This window comes from Pseudophryne corroboree, chromosome 5 (genome assembly GCF_028390025.1).
Source record: "Pseudophryne corroboree isolate aPseCor3 chromosome 5, aPseCor3.hap2, whole genome shotgun sequence".
Classification (NCBI taxonomy): domain Eukaryota; kingdom Metazoa; phylum Chordata; class Amphibia; order Anura; family Myobatrachidae; genus Pseudophryne; species Pseudophryne corroboree.
The window spans coordinates 786341817-786365959 of NC_086448.1; the positions used below are offsets into that span (position 1 = coordinate 786341817).

The window sequence follows — 24143 nt, forward strand, 5'->3', positions numbered from 1 at the left end:
TTACCCCTACTTCTTACAGCTTGACAAAGGCACCACACGGCTTGACAAATGTTGTCCGCATTTCTGTTGAAATACTTCCACACTGAAGAGCTGATTTTTTTGGTATTTTCACCAGGCATGTCAATGGCCATATTCCTCCCACGGACAACAGGTGTCTCCCCGGGTGCCTGACTTAAACAAACCACCTCACCATCAGAATCCTCCTTGTCAATTTCCTCCCCAGCGCCAGCAACACCCATATCCTCCTCATCCTGGTGTACTTCAACACTGACATCTTCAATCTGACTATCAGGAACTGGACTGCGGGTGCTCCTTCCAGCACTTGCAGGGGGCGTGCAAATGGTGGAAGGCGCATGCTCTTCACGTCCAGTGTTGGGAAGGTCAGGCATCGCAACCGACACAATTGGACTCTCCTTGTGGATTTGTGATTTCGAAGAACGCACAGTTCTTTGCTGTGCTTTTGCCAGCTTAAGTCTTTTCATTTTTCTAGCGAGAGGCTGAGTGCTTCCATCCTCATGTGAAGCTGAACCACTAGCCATGAACATAGGCCAGGGCCTCAGCCGTTCCTTGCCACTCCGTGTGGTAAATGGCATATTGGCAAGTTTACGCTTCTCCGACGACGATTTTATTTTAGATTTTTGAGTCCTTTTTTTACTGATATTTGGTGTTTTGGATTTTACATGCTCTGTACTATGACATTGGGCATCGGCCTTGGCAGACGACGTTGATGGCATTTCATCGTCTTGGCCATGACTAGTGGCAGCAGCTTCAGCACGAGGTGGAAGTGGATCTTGATCTTTCCCTATTTTTGGAACCTCAACATTTTTGTTCTCCATATTTTAATAGGCACAACTAAAAGGCACCTCAGGTAAACAATGGAGATGGCTGGATACTAGTATACTTATGGATGACGAGCGACTGCCGACACAGAGGTAGCTACAGCCGTGGACTACCGTACTGCGTCTGCTAGTATAGACTGGATGATAATGATATAAAAAATATATATATATCACTTCTGCAGGACAGGTATATATTGTATAATGACGGACCTGCTGGACACTGTCAGCACTGCAGACTCCTAAACTACTAGTATGAAGAAGATAGAAAAAAAAACCCACCACAGGTAGGTATACAATTATGGACGAGCGACTGCCAGTGCCGACACAGAGGTAGCTACAGCCGTGGACTACCGTACTGCGTCTGCTAGTATAGACTGGATGATAATGATATAAAAAATATATATATATCACTACTGCAGGACAGGTATATATTGTATAATGACGGACCTGCTGGACACTGTCAGCACTGCAGACTCCTAAACTACTAGTATGAAGAAGATAGAAAAAAAAAACCACCACAGGTAGGTATACAATTATGGACGAGCGATTGCCAGTGCCGACACAGAGGTAGCTACAGCCGTGGACTACCGTACTGCGTCTGCTAGTATAGACTGGATGATAATGATATAAAAAATATATATATATCACTACTGCAGGACAGGTATATATTGTATAATGACGGACCTGCTGGACACTGTCAGCACTGCAGACTCCTAAACTACTAGTATGAAGAAGATAGGAAAAAAAAAACACCACAGGTAGGTATACAATTATGGACGAGCGACTGCCGACACAGAGGTAGCTACAGCCGTGGACTACCGTACTGCGTCTGCTAGTATAGACTGGATGATAATGATATAAAAAATATATATATATCACTACTGCAGGACAGGTATATATTGTATAATGACGGACCTGCTGGACACTTTCAGCACTGCAGACTCCGAAACTACTAGTATGAAGAAGATAGAAAAAAAACAAACCACCACAGGTAGGTATACAATTATGGACGAGCGACTGCCAGTGCCGACACAGAGGTAGCTACAGCCGTGGACTACCGTACTGCGTCTGCTCTTATAGACTGGATGATAATGATATAAAAAATATATATATATCACTACTGCAGGACAGGTATATATTGTATAATGACGGACCTGCTGGACACTGTCAGCACTGCAGACTCCTAAACTACTAGTATGAAGAAGATAGAAAAAAAAAAAACCACCACAGGTAGGTATACAATTATGGACGAGCGACTGCCAGTGCCGACACAGAGGTAGCTACAGCCGTGGACTACCGTACTGCGTCTGCTAGTATAGACTGGATGATAATGATATAAAAAAATAAGAATTTACTTACCGATAATTCTATTTCTCGTAGTCCGTAGTGGATGCTGGGGACTCCGTAAGGACCATGGGGAATAGCGGCTCCGCAGGAGACAGGGCACAAAAGCAAAAGCTTTAGGATCAGGTGGTGTGCACTGGCTCCTCCCCCTATGACCCTCCTCCAAGCCTCAGTTAGGATACTGTGCCCGGACGAGCGTACACAATAAGGAAGGATTTTGAATCCCGGGTAAGACTCATACCAGCCACACCAATCACACTGTACAACCTGTGATCTGAACCCAGTTAACAGCATGATAACAGCGGAGCCTCTGAAAAGATGGCTCACAACAATAATAACCCGATTTTTGTAACAATAACTATGTACAAGTATTGCAGACAATCCGCACTTGGGATGGGCGCCCAGCATCCACTACGGACTACGAGAAATAGAATTATCGGTAAGTAAATTCTTATTTTCTCTGACGTCCTAAGTGGATGCTGGGGACTCCGTAAGGACCATGGGGATTATACCAAAGCTCCCAAACGGGCGGGAGAGTGCGGATGACTCTGCAGCACCGAATGAGAGAACTCCAGGTCCTCCTCAGCCAGGGTATCGAATTTGTAGAATTTTGCAAACGTGTTTGCCCCTGACCAAGTAGCAGCTCGGCAAAGTTGTAAAGCCGAGACCCCTCGGGCAGCCGCCCAAGATGAGCCCACCTTCCTTGTGGAATGGGCATTTACATATTTTGGCTGTGGCAGGCCTGCCACAGAATGTGCAAGCTGAATTGTACTACACATCCAACTAGTAATCGTCTGCTTAGAAGCAAGAGCACCCAGTTTGTTGGGTGCATATAGGATAACAGCAAGTCAGTTTTCCTGACTCCAGCCGTCCTCGAAACCTATATTTTCAGGGCCCTGACAACATCTAGCAACTTGGAGTCCTCCAAGTCCCTAGTAGCCGCAGGTACCACAATAAGCTGGTTCAGTTGAAACGCTGACACCACCTTAGGGAGAAACTGGGGACGAGTCCGCAGCTCTGCCCTGTCCGAATGGACAATCAGATATGGGCTTTTGTGAGACAAAGCCGCCAATTCTGACAGTCGCCTGGCCGAGGCCAGGGCCAACAGCATGGTCACTTTCCATGTGAGATATTTCAAATCCACAGATTTGAGCGGTTTAAACCAATGTGATTTGAGGAATCCCAGAACTATGTTGAGATCCCACAGTGCCACTGGAGGCACAAAAGGGGGTTGTATATGCAGTACTCCCTTGACAAACTTCTGGACTTCAGGAACTGAAGCCAATTCTTTCTGGAAGAAAATCGACAGGGCCGAAATTTGAACCTTAATGGACCCCAATTTGAGGCCCATAGACACTCCTGTTTGTAGGAAATGCAGGAATCGACCGAGTTGAAATTCCTCCGTGGGGGCCTTCTTGGCCTCACACCATGCAACATATTTTCGCCAAATGCGGTGATAATGTTGTGCGGTCACCTCCTTCCTGGCTCTGACCAGGGTAGGGATGACCTCTTCCGGAATGCCTTTTTCCCTTAGGATCCGGCGTTCAACCGCCATGCCGTCAAACGCAGCCGCGGTAAGTCTTGGAACAGACATGATCCTTGCTGAAGCAAGTCCCTTCTTAGTATCTCTTGAAGTTCCGGGTACCACGTCCTTCTTGGCCAATCCGGAGCCACGAGTATAGTTCTTACTCCTCTCCGTCTTATAATTCTCAGTACCTTGGGTATGAGAGGCAGAGGAGGGAACACATACACCGACTGGTACACCCACGGTGTTACCAGAGCGTCCCAGCTATTGCCTAAGGTTCTCTTGACCTGGCGCAATACCTGTCCAGTTTTTTGTTCAGACGGGAAGCCATCATGTCCACCTTTGGTCTTTCCCAACGGTTCACAATCATGTGGAAGACTTCCAGATGAAGTCCCCACTCTCCCGGGTGGAGGTCGTGCCTGCTGAGGAAGTCTGCTTCCCAGTTGTCCACTCCCGGAATGAACACCGCTGACAGTGTTATCACATGATTTTTCGCCCCGCGAAGAATCCTTGCTGCCATTTCCCTCCTGCTTCTTGTGCCGCCCTGTCTGTTTACGTGGGCGACTGCCGTGATGTTGTCCGACTGGATCAGCACCGGTTGACTTTGAAGCAGAGGTCTTCCTAGGCTCAGAGCATTGTAAATTGCCCTTAGCTCCAGTATATTTATGTGGAGAGAAGTCTCCAGACTTGACCACACTCCTTGGAAATTTCTTCCCTGTGTGACTGCTCCCCAGCCTCTCAGGCTGGCATCCGTGGTCACCAGGACCCAGTCCTGAATGCCGAATCTGCTGCCCTCTAGTAGATGAGCACTCTGCAGCCACCACAGAAGAGACACCCTTGTCCTTGGAGACAGGATTATCCGCTGATGCATCTGAAGATGCGATCCGGACCATTCGTCCAGCAGATCCCACTGAAAAATTCTTGCGTGAAATCTGCCGAATGGAATCGCTTCGTAAGAAGCCACCATTTTTCCCAGGACTCTTGTGCATTGATGCACTGACACTTGGCCTGGTTTTAGGAGGTTTCTGACTAGCTCGGATAACTCCCTGGCTTTCTCCTCCGGGAGAAACACCTTTTTCTGGACTGTGTCCAGAATCATCCCTAGGAACAGCAGACGTGTCGTCGGAATCAGCTGCGATTTTGGAATATTTAGAATCCACCCGTGCTGTCGTAGAACTACTTGAGATAGTGCTACTCCGACCTCCAACTGTTCTCTGGACCTTGCCCTTATCAGGAGATCGTCCAAGTAAGGGATAATTAAGACGCCTTTTCTTTGAAGAAGAATCATCATTTCGGCCATTACCTTGGTAAAGACCCGGGGTGCCGTGGACAATCCAAACGGCAGCGTCTGAAACTGATAGTGACAGTTCTGTACCACGAACCTGAGGTACCCTTGGTGAGAAGGGCAAATTGGGACATGGAGGTAAGCATCCTTGATGTCCAGGGACACCATATAGTCCCCTTCTTCCTGGTTCGCTATCACTGCTCTGAGTGACTCCATCTTGATTTGAACCTTTGTATGTAAGTGTTCAAAGATTTCAGATTTAGAATAGGTCTCACCGAGCCGTCTGGCTTCAGTACCACAAATAGTGTGGAATAATACCCCTTTCCTTGTTGTAGGAGGGGTACTTTGATTATCACCTGCTGGGAATACAGCTTGTGAATTGTTTCCAATACTGCCTCCCTGTCGGAGGGAGACGTTGGTAAAGCAGACTTCAGGAACCTGCGAGGGGGAGAGACGTCTCGAATTTCCAATCTGTACCCCTGGGATACTACTTGTAGGATCCAGGGGTCCACTTGCGAGTGAGCCCACTGCGTGCTGAAACTCTTGAGACGACCCCCCACCGCACCTGAGTCCGCTTGTACGGCCCCAGCGTCATGCTGAGGACTTGGCAGAAGCGGTGGAGGGCTTCTGTTCCTGGGAAGGGGCTGCCTGCTGCAGTCTTCTTCCCTTTCCTCTACCCCTGGGCAGATATGACTGGCCTTTGCCCGCTTGCCCTTATGGGGACGAAAGGACTGAGGCTGAAAAGACGGTGTCTTTTTCTGCTGAGATGTGACTTGGGGTAAAAAAAAGGTGGATTTTCCAGCTGTTGCCGTGGCCACCAGGTCCGATGGACCGACCCCAAATAACTCCTCCCCTTTATACGGCAATACTTCCATGTGCCGTTTGGAATCTGCATCACCTGACCACTGTCGTGTCCATAAACATCTTCTGGCAGACATGGACATCGCACTTACTCTTGATGCCAGAGTGCAAATATCCCTCTGTGCATCTCGCATATATAGAAATGCATCCTTTAAATGCTCTATAGTCAATAAAATACTGTCCCTGTCAAGGGTATCAATATTTTCAGTCAGGGAATCCGACCAAGCCACCCCAGCGCTGCACATCCAGGCTGAGGCGATCGCTGGTCGCAGTATAACACCAGTATGTGTGTATATACTTTTTAGGATATTTTCCAGCCTCCTATCAGCTGGCTCCTTGAGGGCGGCCGTATCTGGAGACGGTAACGCCACTTGTTTTGATAAGCGTGTGAGCGCCTTATCCACCCTAGGGGGTGTTTCCCAACGCGCCCTAACTTCTGGCGGGAAAGGGTATAACGCCAATAATTTTCTATCGGGGGAAACCCACGCATCATCACACACTTCATTTAATTTATCTGATTCAGGAAAAACTACAGGTAGTTTTTTCACACCCCACATAATACCCTTTTTTGTGGTACTTGTAGTATCAGAAATATGTAACACCTCCTTCATTGCCCTTAAGATGTAACGTGTGGCCCTAATGGAAAATACGTTTGTTTCTTCACCGTCGACACTGGAGTCAGTGTCCGTGTCTGTGTCGACCGACTGAGGTAATGAGCGTTTTAAAGCCCCTGACGGTGTTTGAGACGCCTGGACAGGTACTAATTGGTTTGACGGCCGTCTCATGTCGTCAACCGACCTTGCAGCGTGTTGACATTATCACGTAATTCCCTAAATAAGCCATCCATTCCGGTGTCGACTCCCTAGAGAGTGACATCACCATTACAGGCAATTGCTCCGCCTCCTCACCAACATCGTCCTCATACATGTCGACACACACGTACCGACACACAGCACACACACAGGGAATGCTCTGATAGAGGACAGGACCCCACTAGCCCTTTGGGGAGACAGAGGGAGAGTTTGCCAGCACACACCAAAACGCTATAATTATACAGGGACAACCTTATATAAGTGTTTTCCCTTATAGCATCTTAATATATAATAATATCGCCACAAAAAATGCCCCCCCCTCTCTGTTTTAACCCTGTTTCTGTAGTGCAGTGCAGGGGAGAGCCTGGGAGCCTTCCTAGCAGCGGAGCTGTGTAGGAAAATGGCGCTGTGTGCTGAGGAGAATAGGCCCCGCCCCCTTTTCGGCGGGCTTCTTCTCCCGTTTTTCTGACAACCTGGCAGGGGTTAAATACATCCATATAGCCCCAGAGGCTATATGTGATGTATTTTTAGCCAGCATAGGTACTTTCATTGCTGCCCAGGGCGCCCCCCCCAGCGCCCTGCACCCTCAGTGACCGTTGGTGTGAAGTGTGCTGAGAGCAATGGCGCACAGCTGCAGTGCTGTGCGCTACCTCATGAAGACTGAGAAGTCTTCAGCCGCCGGTTTCTGGACCTCTTCTCTCTTCGGCATCTGCAAGGGGGTCGGCGGCGCGGCTCCGGTGACCCATCCAGGCTGTACCTGTGATCGTCCCTCTGGAGCTAGTGTCCAGTAGCCTAAGAAGCCAATCCATCCTGCACGCAGGTGAGTTCACTTCTTCTCCCCTAAGTCCCTCGTTGCAGTGAGCCTGTTGCCAGCAGGACTCACTGAAAATAAAAAACCTAACAAAACTTTTACTCTAAGCAGCTCTTTAGGAGAGCCACCTAGATTGCACCCTTCTCGGCCGGGCACAAAAACCTAACTGAGGCTTGGAGGAGGGTCATAGGGGGAGGAGCCAGTGCACACCACCTGATCCTAAAGCTTTTGCTTTTGTGCCCTGTCTCCTGCGGAGCCGCTATTCCCCATGGTCCTTACGGAGTCCCCAGCATCCACTTAGGACGTCAGAGAAATATATATATATCACTACTGCAGGACAGGTATATATTATATAATGACGGACCTGCTGGACACTGTCAGCACTGCAGACTCCTAAACTACTAGTATGAAGAAGATAGAAGAAAAAAAAAACACCACAGGTAGGTATACAATTATGGACGAGCGACTGCCGACACAGAGGTAGCTACAGCCGTGGACTACCGTACTGCGTCTGCTAGTATAGACTGGATGATAATGATATAAAAAATATATATATATCACTACTGCAGGACAGGTATATATTATATAATGACGGACCTACTGGACACTGTCAGCACTGCAGACTCCTAAACTACTAGTATGAAGAAGATAGAAATAAAATGAATGACGGACCTGCTGGACACTGTCAGCAGAATGCGTTTATAGAATAAAAAAACAAACACCACACGAGTGTTTAACTTTTTCAGGCAGACAATATACTGGTGGTCACTGCTGGTCAGTCACACTGGCACTCTGGCAGCAAAAGTGTGCACTGTTAAATATGTACTCCTGCTATAACTGCTCCCCAGTCTCCCCCACAATTAAGCTGTGTGAGCAGTGAGCACTACTCAGCACAGTCAGATATACATAGATGATATTATCATGCAGCACACTGAGGCTGAGCACAGATATGGTATGTGACTGTGTATCGTTTTTTTTCAGGCAGAGAACGGATTATATTAAATAATAAATAAAACTGGTGGTCACTAGTATAACTATCAGCAAAACTCTGCACTCTCTGAGTACTCCTAATGCTCCAGTAAATCAAGTGTCTCACTCTCTATCTAAACGGAGAGGACGCCAGCCACGTCCTCTCCCTAACAATCTCAATGCACGTGTGAAAATGGCGGCGACGCGCGGCTCCTTATATAGAATCCGAGTCTCGCGATAGAATACGAGCCTCGCGAGAATCCGACAGCGGGATGATGACGTTCGGGCGCGCTCGAGTTAGCCGAGCAAGGCGGAAAGATCCGAGTCTGCCTCGGACCCGTGTAAAAAGCGTGAAGTTCGGGGGGGTTCGGTTTCCGAGAAACCGAACCCGCTCATCACTAGTTGGAAACTGTGATTTCCAGAAAGACGCATGCCAATATCCTTTAGTCAATGCTGTGTACCCGAAATACAATATATAGAACGTTTCAATAAACATTTCTCCAAAATAATATACATGTGGGAAACAATTATACTCTGTGGCAGAGTAGATAATGATGATGATGATGATGAGACATTTCATGTGGATTGTATGTTGGCATTGCCAGCTTGTGTGTTTTGTTTTTCTATCATGCCAATTATTGATCTTGTTTTATTGTAATTATGATGTCCAGTACAAGTTGTCATTGTTTAAATTAGATATTTTTTTAGCAACAATGGGCCTGTAGCTGGGATGGTCGCAATTGCAACCATATGAAACGATTTTAAGATGCGGCCTGGGGCATGCGCCAGGAATATGACACATCGGCTTACGCCCCACTTTCCATGTTTCTAAATGTTTTATTTGTAACAGAGCATTGTCTAGCAGGCATCAGTAAAATTAGTAGTACAACAGGATCAATTCCCTGTCTCATTTACAGAACAAAATTAGTTTTGCTTAAACACAAACAAAATAGTAATATACACAGTAATCACCAGGTCTTCGTAATGAAGTTGAATGAACCAATGCTTCCGTATATAGGGCGTTTTCGCACAGCGGGCGATCAGATTCGAACTGCGCATGCATATGCACCGCACTGGCGCATCGCACGGCTGCAACGGGGATTGCCGGTCAGCGATGGGATTATGCAAAGGATCCATTCGCACGGGCGTTTGCAAGGAGATTGACAGGAAGAGGCCGTTTGTGGGTGGCAGCTGACCCTTTTCAGGGAGTGTCCGGGAAAATGCAGGCGGGCTCAAGCGTTTGAAGGGTGGGTGTCTGACATCAGATCTGGTCCCGAACAGGCTGATGTGATCGCAGCAGCTGAGTAAGTCCTGGGCTGCGCAGAGACTGCATAAAATCAGTTTGTGCAGCTTTGCTACACATGCGATCGCACACTTGCACAGCTAAAATACACTCCCCTGTAGGCGGCGACTATATGATCGAATGACCCCCATACAGCAACATGTTGGGGATGTGTGTGCAGGTGTTGATAATGCAGAGTTATATAGGCACACACCAGCACATTACTCACACTATGAACAACCCAGTTACTTAATCAGTGGTGTTGGTTTATTGATAGATAGCAGGTACTGCCGTACTCACTGTTGCATGTACAGTGGTGATGGAGCGATGCTTTTTCGAAGTGTGTTTCATACATCTCACCAGCTGGTGAGTGTGTGCTGCAAATGGGTAGCGGTGCAGGGATGCTGGAACAGCTTTATATGCAGGTATTAGCCAAGCATCTTACATGATCTATGCAGGAGACTTGTGTCTCCCACTGTGTTACTCTACACAGTAAAGACATGATGGCTTCTGCACATGCTCAGTAGAGATCTTGGTGGCCATCTTGGAATAGGACATGAAGCCTCCCTGGAGAATAAGAAGAGTGGAGCCTGTGCAGTAACACACTCCTCTTTCAACACAACAGTGATTTAAAAACTGCCCAGATGTGTATGCGGATTACATTTTATTATGTACTGGTTCTTTTATCTGCCCACTTTGAGCATAGATGAGTGGGGAATTGGTAAATACGCCCAGTAATCTCCATGTTCTTTATATTAGCAGTAACATTTCAGTCCGCTCATGGATCACGACTTTGGGCCAGATTCAAAGATGTATGCAAACCTGATGATTTGCGTACATCTCCGATGGTTGTAGATCTGCGTATGCGTGGGGTCTCTACTGCGCATGTGCAGATCTATGTCTGCAACAACAGTCACAGTGCCCCCTAAGCCACAGTGCGATTGACATGCTGCGGTCGTTTGAGGTTGTGTTTGGACAGAGTTTCCGAAAACAGGAGCCTGCAAGTCCAGTCAAGCTACGTCCAAGGGTCCTGAAAGAGACTCAGATGATCAATGGTCACGCATACGATCCGATGCTGCTTCTTCAGATGCAACAGAGGAACTGCCTAGCAGTGGCAATGAATTCCAATTGGAAGCGCTCCCTGCTATACTTTCAGCTCTATATGTCTGCAAGGGGCTGCAACCGATGCAGTCCATAGAAGCCATCCTGTCTGCAACTTAAGCCCTGCCCCTGGATGTAGGCACCATCCTCCACTGTTGTGGCACTCAAGGACCGCCTCCTGGTGACATCAGCCGCCAATCACTGGGAGGGCAGGGAGCAGATCAGCCAGACTTGATGCAGACTCCCCTTCCCCTTGGCCAGACAGGTAAGGAGCTGCCACTGTATATACTATAAGGTTAAATAGAAAGAGCATGCATTGGACAGCTTTAAATGATTGGCTTACAAATGACCTCTTCCATCTCTTATACACCCTCCCCTACACATTAAGCGACATCAATGAAAGATATGAACGATCTCGTTCATTAATGAATGAGATCTCGTTCATATCTTTCAGTGTGTAGGCACCAATGATGAACGATGTGCGGCTCTGCGCTCATTCATCGTTGGTGCCGGATCACTTATTTATGCAGGCCAATATGGACAATCTCATCCATATTAGCATGCAGTGCTATGGAGCCGGGTGACGGGGGAGTGAAGAAACTTCACTCCCCCCCCCCCTTCCCTGCCATATCGCCGTCGGGCATCTTGGCGGCATATCGCCTAATGTGTAGGGCATTTGCTAATTACATTGCTTTATCACTCTGTATTTTTTTTAAACTGAGTCTGCAGTTAGATTTGACTCAGCTCTGCTCTGTGCCTTACTTACTGTACATAATAGACATAAACAGTATAAACTATTAATCTACTATATACTTTAATATACACATGCAAGGAATGACGGGATCCGGTCGGAAGATCGACACTGTCTAGGTCCTCAATGTTTAGGTCAACCACTATAGGTCGACAGTCACTAGGTCGACAGGTCAATATGAGTTTTTCATTTTTTTTTCTTTTTTTGAACTTTTTCACACTTAATGATCCACGTGGACTACGATTGGAACGGGTGAAGCGAGCCATGCGAGGGGACACGGTGCACTAATTGGGCTCCCCGGTCACTGTACGGAGAAAACGACACAAAAAAAACCATGAAAAACTCGTGTCGACCTTTTGACCTGTCGACCTAGCACATATCAACCTCCGAACTTCAGATCCTGTCAACCAAGTGACTGTCGACCTATTGTGGTCGACCTAAACATTGTCGACCTAGGCACTGTCGATTTGATGATCCACACCCAGGGATGACTAGGAGCTGCAAGAAAAGAAAAAAAAGCAAGTAACTTTGCACCAGACAATCCACGTTACAAAGCAAAGGGTGCAAATGCATGTTTGTTTGTTTGTTTGTTTGTTTGTTTGTTTGCTTTTTGCATGCAGGATAAGTACTGGCTGCTTTTGCATATAGCCCACAAATACTGAATAACTTTTATGTTGTTCTGAAACTTATATCTGAGGTAGGACATGCCCCTCCCAGGTGTAATCTGTCTGTACATTTTATATCTCTGAATCAGCTCTTCTGTGCTGCATAAGACTCACTTATTAATAATTATACTGTACTAATGCAATATAAATCCGCAGGTACGCTGTAAGATATGTGCTTTGTGTTCCTATATGTCTACAATGACTGCACAATTCCCCTTTGTGCCTGACTAACTTGTGTCTCCCTGCAGGAAGGGACTGTTCTCTGGGCTGCACCTGAAGAAGAAGAAGAAAGCTGACAAGGGGTTGACGTTTGCAAACAAGGGTGCACTAGGTAAGGCCTAGTAATCAAACAGAATAGCTCACAATAGAGCAGGATAAAGATTATGAGGCCATTGGCTCCGGAGCAACTGTATTCAATCAAAGCTGTCATCAGAGAGAAGAATTACACAGGAGGGAAACCTTAACACTCAGGAACCTTCCCAGGCAACAGTAGCCACTATCAGGGTGATTTCCAGGCAGCAGAAAGGACGGAGCTTTGCAAAAATCCACAGACAACCATATCTCCCAACATAACCCTCTCCAGGAGGGACAGAATGCTCTGTTCCTGGACTTTCTCTTAATATATGATTGCTATCACCTGTTTTGAACAGGTTAATGGATAAGAAAGGCGTTTCAGCACAGGTGATGGCAGTCATACAGTAAGAGGGAAGTCCAGGAGCAGAGCATTGTGTCCCTCCTGGAGAGGGTCATGTTGGGAGGTATGGACAACTTCTGTTGTTTGTGGTTTACTTTACACCGCATGCACCTGCTCTCTGTGGGGTGCACCGCATGCAGAACATCTAGTGTCTGTAGTTTACACCGCATGCAGAACACACCTCCCAACTGGACAGTCCCACTATTCGGACCCTGTCCTGCTGTCCTACCCACAGGCAGCAGTTTCCCGCGGGCAGGGGGGCAGTTGGGGTTGCCTTTGATCACCCGCTGCTCTGCTCTGCAAAGCAGCCGGTGATCACAGCTGCTCGGGGAGTGCCACGCCCACTAGAGCAAAGTCACGGCCATCACAATCAAGGCCACACACCCTTTTCGGGTCGGTACGCGACTTCGCCGCGTGGTGGTCCCGATTTAATCAACGCAAAAGTTGGGAGGTATGAGAACACCTGCTCTCTGTGGTTTACATCGCATGCAGAACATATGCTCTCTGTGGTCTACAGTGCAATCAGAACATCTGCTCTCTGTGGCCTACACTGCATGCAGAACACCTGCTCTCTGTGGCCTACACTGCATGCAGAACACCTTCTCTTTGTGGTCTACACCACATGCAGAACATTTGCTCTCTGTGGTCTACACTGCATGCAGAACATTTGCTCTCTGTGGTCTACAGCGCATGCAGAACATTTGCTCTCTGTGGCCTACAGCACATGCAGAACATATGCTCTCTGTGGTTTACACTGCATGTAGAATATCTGCTCTCTGTGGGTTACACCGCATGCAGAATATCTGCTCTCTGTGGGTTACACCGCATGCAGAACATCTTCTCTCTGTGGTCTACACCGCATGCAGAACGTCAGCTTTCTGTGGTCTACACCGCATGCAGAACATCTGCTCTCTCTGGTTTAGACCTTAGAAGGCAGTAAAGTGGAGAGTTCTGGGAGAGGTATTTATAGTCATTGGTACGGCCTCATCTAGAATACTGTATTCAGTTCTGGAGGCCATATCTTCAAAAGGATATTAATACATTAGAAACTGTACAAAGGAGGGCAACTAAAATGGTGCATGGCCTACATCACAAAACATACCCAGAAAGACTAAGAAATCTCAATATATATAGTTTGGAGCAGAGAAGGGAAAGGGGGGACATGATAGAAACTTTCAAATATATGAAGGGTTTTAACAAAGTCCAGGAGGGAAACATTCTCCAAATGAAGAGAAGCAATAGGACACGAGGACATGCACTGAGACTGGAGGGGGGGGAGGTTCAGGGGAAATTTGCGGAAAAATTATTTCACAGAAAGGGTAGTGGACAAGTGGAATAGCCTCCCATCAGAGGTGGTAGAGGTTAAGACAGTAGAGCAATTTAAACATGCATGGGATAGACATAAGGATAGGATATCCTTACAAAGAAATAAGGATCAAATAAGGTTAGTGATAAAAAATAATAGAAAAAAAAAAATAAGGGGCAGACTAGATGGGCCAAGTGGTTCTTATCTGCCGACAAATTCTATGTTTCTATAGTATGGCAGAGGTTCACTTCCCAAACGCGGTCCTCAAGGCACCCCAACGGTCCTGGTTTTAAATGTATCCATGCTTGGCCACAGGTGACTTAATTAGCACCTTAGTCAATTTACTGAGCCATGGATATTCCTAAAACCTGGACTGTTGGGGTGCCTGGAGGACCGCGTTTGGGAACCTCTGTAGTATGGAGTAAAGGTACTTCCGGGATCCGGGTCAAAGGTGACATGGTTAAAAAATCTATTAACATGCATAAACGGATATATTTGTATAATACATAGTTTCAAAAGGGAATATGGATAAATAATATAGATACGATCCATTTAAAAGATTTGTATTACAATTAGAAGTAACAATTAAAACTGGAACTTGCAGGTCTGCACTTCCGGTATTGGGTTCCGAGTGATAAGCGGTTATAGTTTTTTAGGAAATATTAATGTCCGTCTTCCAGTGGGTAATCATAGGTGGCTAAACGTCCCACTATCCATGGAGGCATCTGTAGAATTGCAAAAACGAGTGTGGGCACATCAAGCCACTACTTCCTGGCAGGCCCGCCATCAAGGGGGGGACGGTGGGGACTCCAGTCCCGGGCCGTGGCTGAGAGGGGTCCCGGGTGGCAGCAATGAGAATCGCGGGTACAGGCCAGCTGCCTGCGCGATGCGCACCGACAGGGCAGGCAGCCACGGAGGCACACTGAGCAGCAGTGTGTATTCTTTCTATTGAGCCGGACGTGAGCTGGCCTGTACCCGCGATCCTCATTGCTGCCACCCGGGACCCCTCTGGTAAGCTTTGGGAGAGCTATGGGTCGGGGAAGGGGGCCCTTCCAAGTTTGTCAGTCCCGGGTACCATCATTTCTGATGGCAGCCCTGCTTCCTGGCTGGTGGAACACATCTGGAACACAAAGCTTCTGTAGACAGAATCTCCCCGTGCTTTCCTGTCTGTGGTGTGCATATGGAGTGACATAATGGCTACATACTAGACGATGTGCCCGATATATCCCCCTGCAGCACAGAGTATATCAGGAGATGAGTGATGTGTCAGTGAGGACAGGGCTGCATGTGACATGATGTGAGGAGGGGAATGGCGGCAGCAGGAAGCCACAGACTGAGAGTTATATAGTGGGTGGAGCAGGGTCCCCAGCAGCACAGAGTATATCAGGAGGTGAGTGATGTGTCAGTGAGGACGAGGCTGTGACAGGGGCAGTGACATGATGCGAGGAGGGGAATGGAGGCAGCAGGAAGCCACAGACTGAGAGTTATATAGTGGGAGGAGCAGGGTCCCCAGCAGCACAGAGTATATCAGTAGATGAATCATATGTCAATGAGGACAGGACAAGAGCAGTGACCAGGGGTTAAAGTGAGCCGGAACGGGGCAGAACTGCGTTCCGTCTCCTCTGGCTCACCTAAGCCGATGTGTCCCCGGCGCCGCACAGGGAGATGATGGGCGCCCGCTGAGATTGTGTTACTAGCGGGCACCCGTCTCTCCTCTACACCGAAAGCCGGAGGCAGGAGCTCAGTACTGAGCTCCGGCTTCCGGCACTGTCACTGTGCGGCGTGTGCTATGGGAGAGATGACAGTCATGACGTCTCTCTCATAGTGCTGAGGAGCGGACGCCAAGAGAGGAGGACTGCAGCGGTCTGGAAGCGGGAGCGGGGCTCTGTGAGTATGGTGTGTTTTTTCTTCCTTAGTGCAGCGGCGCATCTACTGGGGGGGGGGGGGGGGGCAGCATTACTACTGAGGGGGCATCTACTGGGGGCAAACTAAGGGGGGACATTACTACTGGGGGGGCATCAACAAGGGGCATTACTACTGGGGGGCATTGCTACTGGGTGCAAACTACTGGGGGGGCATCTACTGGGGGCATTACTACTGGGGGGTCATGTATTGGGGGCAAACTCCTATTGGGGGCAAACTCCTGGGGGGCATTACTACTGGGGGCAAACCACTGGGAGACATTATTACTGGGGGGCATCTACTGGGGGACATTTTACTAGGGGAAAACTACTGGGGGTAAGCTACAAGGGGTCAAGCTACTGGGGGCAAACTACAAAGGGGCTAACAACTAATGGTGCAAACTACAGGAGGGCATTACTACTGGTGGCGTACCTATAGGGGCATTTCTAATTGGGGGCTAAACTACTGGGGGCTACTATAGTGGGCATTATGTGTATTACGGGGTGCTACTACTGTGGGCATTATTACTATTGTGTGACCACGCCGCATTCTTTTGGAGACCATGCCCCTTTTGGCGGTGTGCGCCTAAGGCACGCGCAGTACCTGTATTACTTGGGCACCGTGGGGAGGGGGGTGAGTTCCACCACCTCTCTAGGACCACTTTAAGCACTGGCAGTGACATAATATGTGGAAGAAAATGGAGGCAGCAGGAAGCCACAGGCTAAGAGTTATATAGTGGAAGGATCTCAAACACCATAGGAAATTGGGGCCAGTAAAAGGAAACTGTGGTCTCACCAGTAGGTAACAAAGTTGACGCACCTTTATTTTAACGTATGTTCTATTTTTCATGTGCTTTAGGGAAACATGATGACACGGACAGCACACACGGCGATGTCCCTGCCAGTGACCTGGGTGGCAGCAGTGAGAGTCTCCTCACAGACCTCTCCACTTCTACCACATCCCTATCTACAGCCATGCAGAAGAAAAGGTATCACCTCTTCATCCCATACCGCCCATGTGTCCCAGTTTCAGTGACCCAACAAGGGGCAATTCTTATATAATGTGGGCGCGGCTTTGTTGGTTGCCCAAAATGAAGGAGCTGGGTGAATTAGAGTATGGCTTGCATGGGTAGTGAGCAGGGCTTATGTTGTCCCTATTTTGCCTGGATAAATGTTGGGGAGTGCGCAGAACAGTGGGGATCCCTTCCTGGCAACCTATCAAAGATAAGATGAATTTCCAGCTGCAGCCATTATAGCACGTTATAGCATCCTAGAGTGGCAGAATTACAGGGGCGGAAGGCTGCCCCGTTACATCTAGCTTTCATTTTACAGGCTGTGCTTGAAAAATGTTTTTAATAAATCTCCCCACAGTTTGTTATTTACCATATTTCTGGGGGGGGGGGGATCATACCTACTGGAAGGGAAGTTTATGTGATATGGTTTCATAGAGGGCAATAGTTTATAATGTATTTGTTTTTACCAGTACTTTTTGGTTTTGTGATATTTGTTATATACATATGACAAAGCCAAAAAGTACTGGTAAAATCATGAATTTGTAGTTTTGCATCAAAATTCACATAGAATAACTTATTTCTATAAGACTGACGCAATGATCCAAAACTGAACATCACAGCTAATAGCTTGATATACATTAGTACATTAGGATTTGTGTGTGTAATATTTTCCAGTAATAACAATTTTCTGATCCACCAGAGCCAAGCTAGAATCAAAGATTCATGACGGAGAAACTAAAATACAAACCTATCAGGTAAGTGCAATATAAAATCAATAGCTCTTCATTATTTTCCTGCATTTAGGTGAAATATGCTGTGCATGAGATAATGTGTGTCCTTAGTATTATTTAGAAGATTATGGGGTATATTTACTGGGTTCAGCCCCTAACCCTCACCTTTTCCCTACCCTAACCCTTGCCCTCCCTTCTCGGTGCCTAACCTTAACCCTCCCTCCCCGACCCCTAACCCTAACCCTCCCTCCCAGTGGCAAACGCAGGATTTGCATGGGGGGGTTTCCAGAACTGGGCGGAGCCAATCACGGGGGTGGGGACTGAGGTGACCCAGTATATGCTGGATCCGTAAAACTAGTGTGTCTGGGTGTGTGTGTGTATATATATATATATATATATATATACTGTACATATATCTGCACATATGCGCCACTGCCTCCCCGGACCCTAACCTTCTTGTCCCTGCTCCCTAACACTAACAACCCTTCTCCAGCCTAAACCTAACACCTCCCACAGCGGGACGCATTGCTGTGAGGACTATCGGGATTCCGGCTGCCGGTAATGTGACACCAGCATCCCGATTTGCATTGGTATGTAGACGTCGGCATTGCGTCCTTCATCGGGATCCCAGCGTCTGTATATTGACCAGCGGGATCCCAGCCATCGGGAAGCTAACTGCTTCCCATATTTACCAAAGTGTGGGTTTTTAGAAGTGCAGATGTTGCCTATAGCAACAAGTCAGATTCTAATTACCATTCCTCTACTTCAGGCTTTCCCAACCACGGTCCTCAAGGCACACTAACAGTGCAGGTTTTAGTGATATCCAGGCTTCAGCACAGGTGACTTAATTAGTAGCTCAGTTATTTTGATTTAACCATCTGTGCTGCAGCCTGGATATCACTAAAACCTGCACTGTTGGTGTGCCTTGAGGACCGTGGTTGGGAATGCCTGATCTAGCTCCTTCTAGAAGATAATAGCTTGAATCGAACCTGGTTCTGCCTTGTAAATGATTGGCGCATTAAAAATACGGCCATTCTGACCTCCGGCAACTCAGAGCCTGTTACATTTACCCCTTGGACTTTCTGACAAAGAGCGATATTTTCCAAAGTAACTAATTAAAAAGAGGAAACAAATTAAACGCACCGGATTCTGTATTCATTTATTGTAACTGGTAAAAAAAAGTAATTTTAAGTGGACACACAACTGGTATAGTATATATTTATAGTCAACAACTACTTTAGGAGGATTTTGTTACACAAAGGGCGGGATTCAAATCCTTTATTGCTCATCTAAAGTGACGGGAGATCGCGGGGTGATATTCGCGTAAAGCAGCTAAACCCGACTAAAGCATGGGCGCGATCGCGAAACGTCCCGTTTGGGCGTCCAAACAGGTCACTTTTCGAGCTGAAATGCTGATATCGCGCCCATCAGCAGTAAGATTTGAATACTGCCGGAGGGCGCGATGGGGGGCGGGAGGGCAGCTGGAAGATTTGAATCCCTCCCAAAATGTCTCGATACTGTATGTGCTGTTTTATTGTTGGAATAAGTGCTGCTGTGGTTTCTCTCTCAAGGGGAGAGGTATCAAGCCTCAGAGAGAGAGATAAAGAAAAGAAGTAATCCATAGCATCCAATCAGCTCCTCCTGTCATTTATCTAGCGCAGTCTTTGAATTGACAGTTAGAAGCAGCTTCTCCACTTTATCTCTCTAGGGGGCATATTTATCACAATCTGCATCTCAGATGAGGATGGGATAAATACGAATTTGTACTGCAATAATGTAAAACATCACAAGCATGTACCAGGTATCACTTGCAGTGAATCCACTTACTGCAATTATCAGGGTATCTTTCGTGAGAAATACTCAGGGACTATGTCCACGCATGCGCCGGCACCTGTTACGCCCCTGTGACCCTCCCTGCGACCCTCCTCAGATAATACTAATCAGCACCCAGGACTGGTGATCTGGAATGGTAGCCGGTCATCTGATCCTGTGCTTCACTGTGACCCCCGGTGCTGTAAAGTGAGATGTCACTTTGCAGCATCACTTTATTATATCAGCAGGAGCACAGTGTATCATTGATCACCGGTCCCTGGTAAATATTATTATTATTTTTCCTATTTCTTTTTTTAGTTTTTATTATTACACAGTGATTAGCCCATAGTCAGATCAGACAAACATGACTGATCACATGTGCTAGATTCGAGCTCAGCCTTCACTGCCAGCAGGCAAAGAAGACTGTGCAGGAGTAGGGGAAGCAGAGGGAAACCTGAATAACACTGTCTCTAGATAGCGTTATTATCACAGGGCTCCCTCCGGTGTTATTTAAAAAAATATATATATATTTTAGTATATTTGGGCAGAACGTATTTTCCATTACAGGTATGTGAAATGAGATCTTGAATGTGAGTTTTGCTAATTCTTCTTCAATTGCCCTTTAGCACATTCTGTTAAATAATTTTTATAAATATGCCTGCAAGTCTTGATATAACCCACCCTTGGTAATTTTTAACTGGGAAAAACAGACTGACCAGAGCACTGCAATACGTGAGTGAATGGAACAAGACCATAAAGTGAAAACTAGCTGCTGTGTAGTCATATATTGTACCATTGTCATCATTGTGTATGTGTAAGAGGACACAAAATCCTGCCGTCTATTCAAATCATTGAAAAGCCAAATTCTACATAAAAACAGCAAGGCAATACACAATTAATGGAAACGGTTTGGTCACAAGACCAATGATATAGAGGAACCTGGTGGTTAGGGCTTACAATCTAAAATTCAATTTTAAAAAAATTGCAAAAAAAATTCGTAAAGAGGGTGGTGGGCGACTTAGTTTAAATGGAAAGAGACCCTTTTGTCTTTGGTATCTCTCACCTATTATGGTTGTACGTTTCCACACCTCTTGTAGATTGCCATAACCATCACTGAAGCCAGGCAGCTGATTGGTGAAAACATTGATCCCGTGGTCTTCATAGAGATCGGAGATGAAAAGAAACAAACAACAGTGAAAGAGGGAACGAACGCTCCGTTTTACAATGAGGTGAGGGTCATAATAGTTAAGTTGCTACTGTGGTCTACATTGCTTTGTATACTGCAACACCGTCACAGTTGGCTTCCTGTAAAGCCGGCCAAGCATGCTGCTGTTTGGGCATAGTGGCCACATTCAAGCAAAACAGCACAATCCAATGTTCTATGTGACCCACATTAACCATATTGCTCAATCCAAGTACAGTGATGAGCAACCGCAACCAGGTAATTTAGCAGCCCTGTGTCAGCCATTATGGACCAAAATGCAGTGGAGAAAAGGCAATAGCTGCATTGGCAAATTTAGGGTGGGGTTTTGGCTGTCCAGAAATCCCCCCTCTTATTGGGTAGCGCCTCAAATGATAACAACAATAGCATATAATACGATTACAAGAGCTGTCGCAGCAACATGCAATTTAAGGGACAGAGTAGAGCTGATGTACATGCCCATTGTAGCAGCTTCCTCTACCGATTTTGCTGTGTGTGTGTTGATCTGAGTGCTTAATCAGTGCATTGGACCAGAGAGTAGATGCCAGGAAGAAGAGACAGGAGCCTTACCATGAGGTGGGAGAATGTGTGCTTAGAAAGTGCTGTTCTGTCTCTATTTACAGTATTATGGGATGTTTAACCTTTTACTGACTACTTATGTTATTTATATTAGTTAAGTATGCTTGATACAGTCTGTACTATAGACCATCTATAGTGATAATTATTAATACTGTATCCCATACACTATCTAGTGTTTAAAAAAGACTGACGAGCACATATATGTTCCAGGGTCGGTACTAGTTTCTTCTACTGCTCCCCCAGACTCCCACACTTGCTCCAATGTTACGCAGAGTGGGAGATTGTGGATTGCATTTGGAAACCCCTCTCTAGAAATACTGCGTTTGCCACTGAGCTGTAAACTAAGAATTGCTTGAGAAGCTATACTGGAGCGACAGTACGTTGTGCTGTATCTTACATTACAGTATAACTATAGTTTCTCTTTGTTGCTAATATATACTTTCTTTAAGACCCTTGCTGGTAATTCTCCATGTTGTGTAGTTTACTGGTCAATCATATTAAAGTTTATCCTACTGTATAACCATTCCCTGCACGCTTGATGCTTTAACACAGAATCATATTGTGCAAAAATCTTTGGGGTTCATAATATGGAGTACAGAGTGCCTCCTGAATATCTCAATACAATTTAACGCATCTTTCCGTAATGTGCATGTGTATAAAAAGTGTGTATGTATATGTATATATATATATATATATATATATATATATATCCTATATAATGGGTTCACTACGATCTGCCGGCGGCCGGCCTCCCGGCGACCAGCATACCGGCGCCGGGAGGCCAGCCGCCGGCTTACCAACAGTGTGGCGAACGCAAATGAGCCCTTTGCGGGCTCGCTGCGCTCGCCACGCATTATTATTCTCCCTCCAGGGGGGTTGTAAGTGTCGGTATGCCGGCGGTCGGGCTCCCGGCGCCGGTATGCTGGTCGCCGGGAGCCCGACAGCCGGCATAATGACTCTGTGCCTGTGTGTATAACGCTGGGCGTGGCTAGGAGCTCATATTAGGTTAGCACTGCAGCAGTTCTATCACACCCAGTCCACAGCTGATTGGGCGAGAAACACCCTCCCACACAGGTTACATCCAATGGGAGGCTCTGCCCTTTGGCTGCTATGTGTTCCCAGAGCAGGATTAGCAATGGGGCTGATGGAGCTGCAGCTCCAGGTCCACACCCCAAAATAGGCCCACTGCATCTGCAGCAACACACCCTCCAACAATTTACACAGAAAAATTGGGACAAATTCGAAAAGGGGCGTGGCCACAGGTACAGTGGCATGGGCACGCCCCTTTTCCTATACTTTCAATGGAAGTTTGGAGAGCCAAAAATCAGTACAGACCATAAAAAAAGGTCCTGTACCTGCCAAAAAGGTGCAGCTGGAGGGTATGTCACTGCATCTGCAGCAAGTCTCTGCACTGTAGATAGGGGGAAAAAATCCTTTTACTGCAGTGTCCTATGGGGGTCATTCTGACCTGATCGCTCGCTGCAGTTCATCGCCGCACAGCGATCAGGTATGAACTGCACATGCGCCGGCACTGCAGTGCGCCGGCGCATGGCTGACAGCCGACGGCTGTCGTTGCCTAGCGATCGCCTCTGCCTGACAGGCAGAGGCGGTTGCTGGGCAGGAGGGGGCGGCACGGCGGCATTTGCCCGCTATATTGTGGGCACGGTCCGGCCAACGCAGTGTACTGCATGTACCTGGCTTACACGACTTCGTATCGCTCAGTGGTTGTTGCTTCTCTGTATCCATGCTGCCAGTGTGCACAGTATCACTGATCTTAGTCTATATGATTGATGTCATTCTTTTTATATTATATATATCTTTTATTAGAAAGATCACAGTGAGTTACACTACAGTAACCAAGACAGGTAAATATCGAAATGACAGAGGTGACAAAGAAATTAAGCCTCAGCTCCAGTAAATGATAATCACTTTAGGGATCCAATTTTATACATTACACAAAGAGAGGGGGAATAGTTCCCTAGTACAGACCGATGAATCAAACGGGAAAAACGGAATGACAGACATAACCAGAAAGAAAAAAAGAAGGGAGAGGATAGAAGAGAAACAGTGGGACCTGGTGCATGCGGCGGATGAGAAAGGGAAAACACGTAGTGGGTTGTTATAAGGCAAATGGAGATGTGGTATTTTGGAAGGCTAAGGACCCCATATTTCATCAAACTATTTATAGGAGTCACTTATAATAGTGGCCATATACTCTATTCGATATGTATACCAAATGCAAGATATGATAGACTAAAGGCAGTGTCGGACTGTGGCATAAAGGGTCGACTCAGGGTCGACAGTGTCTAGGTCGAAACCTATTGGTTGACAGTGGCTAGGTCGATGCTAGAAATAGGTCGACATGAACAAGGTCGACATGAAAAAAGGTCAACATGAGGTTTTCATGTTTTTTTGGTGTAGTTTTCTTCGTAATGTGACCGGGAACCCCAATTAGTGCCCCGTGTCCCCTCGCATGGCGAGCGTTTGGGCAAGGTGCCTTGCTCTGCTACTGCTCACGTGGATCGTAAAGTATGAAAAAGTAAAAAATAAAGTAATTTTTTTTGAAAAACTCATGTCGACCTTTTTGCACGTCGACCCTGTTCATGTCAACCTAATGGTTGTGCCAACCTATTTGTAGTGTCTACCTATTCAGTGTCGACC

At 46.8% G+C, this 24143-nt stretch overlaps 1 protein-coding gene across 1 annotated transcript in view; it reads left to right on the forward strand.

Moving 5' to 3' along the window:
• FER1L6 (fer-1 like family member 6) overlaps positions 1–24143 on the forward strand; it is a 478947-nt gene that overhangs the window by 203155 nt on the left and 251649 nt on the right. Inside the window, 4 exon segments of the mRNA XM_063924401.1 lie at positions 12494–12576; positions 17006–17135; positions 17860–17914; positions 20800–20931. Coding sequence (XP_063780471.1) covers positions 12494–12576; positions 17006–17135; positions 17860–17914; positions 20800–20931 — 400 coding nt within the window.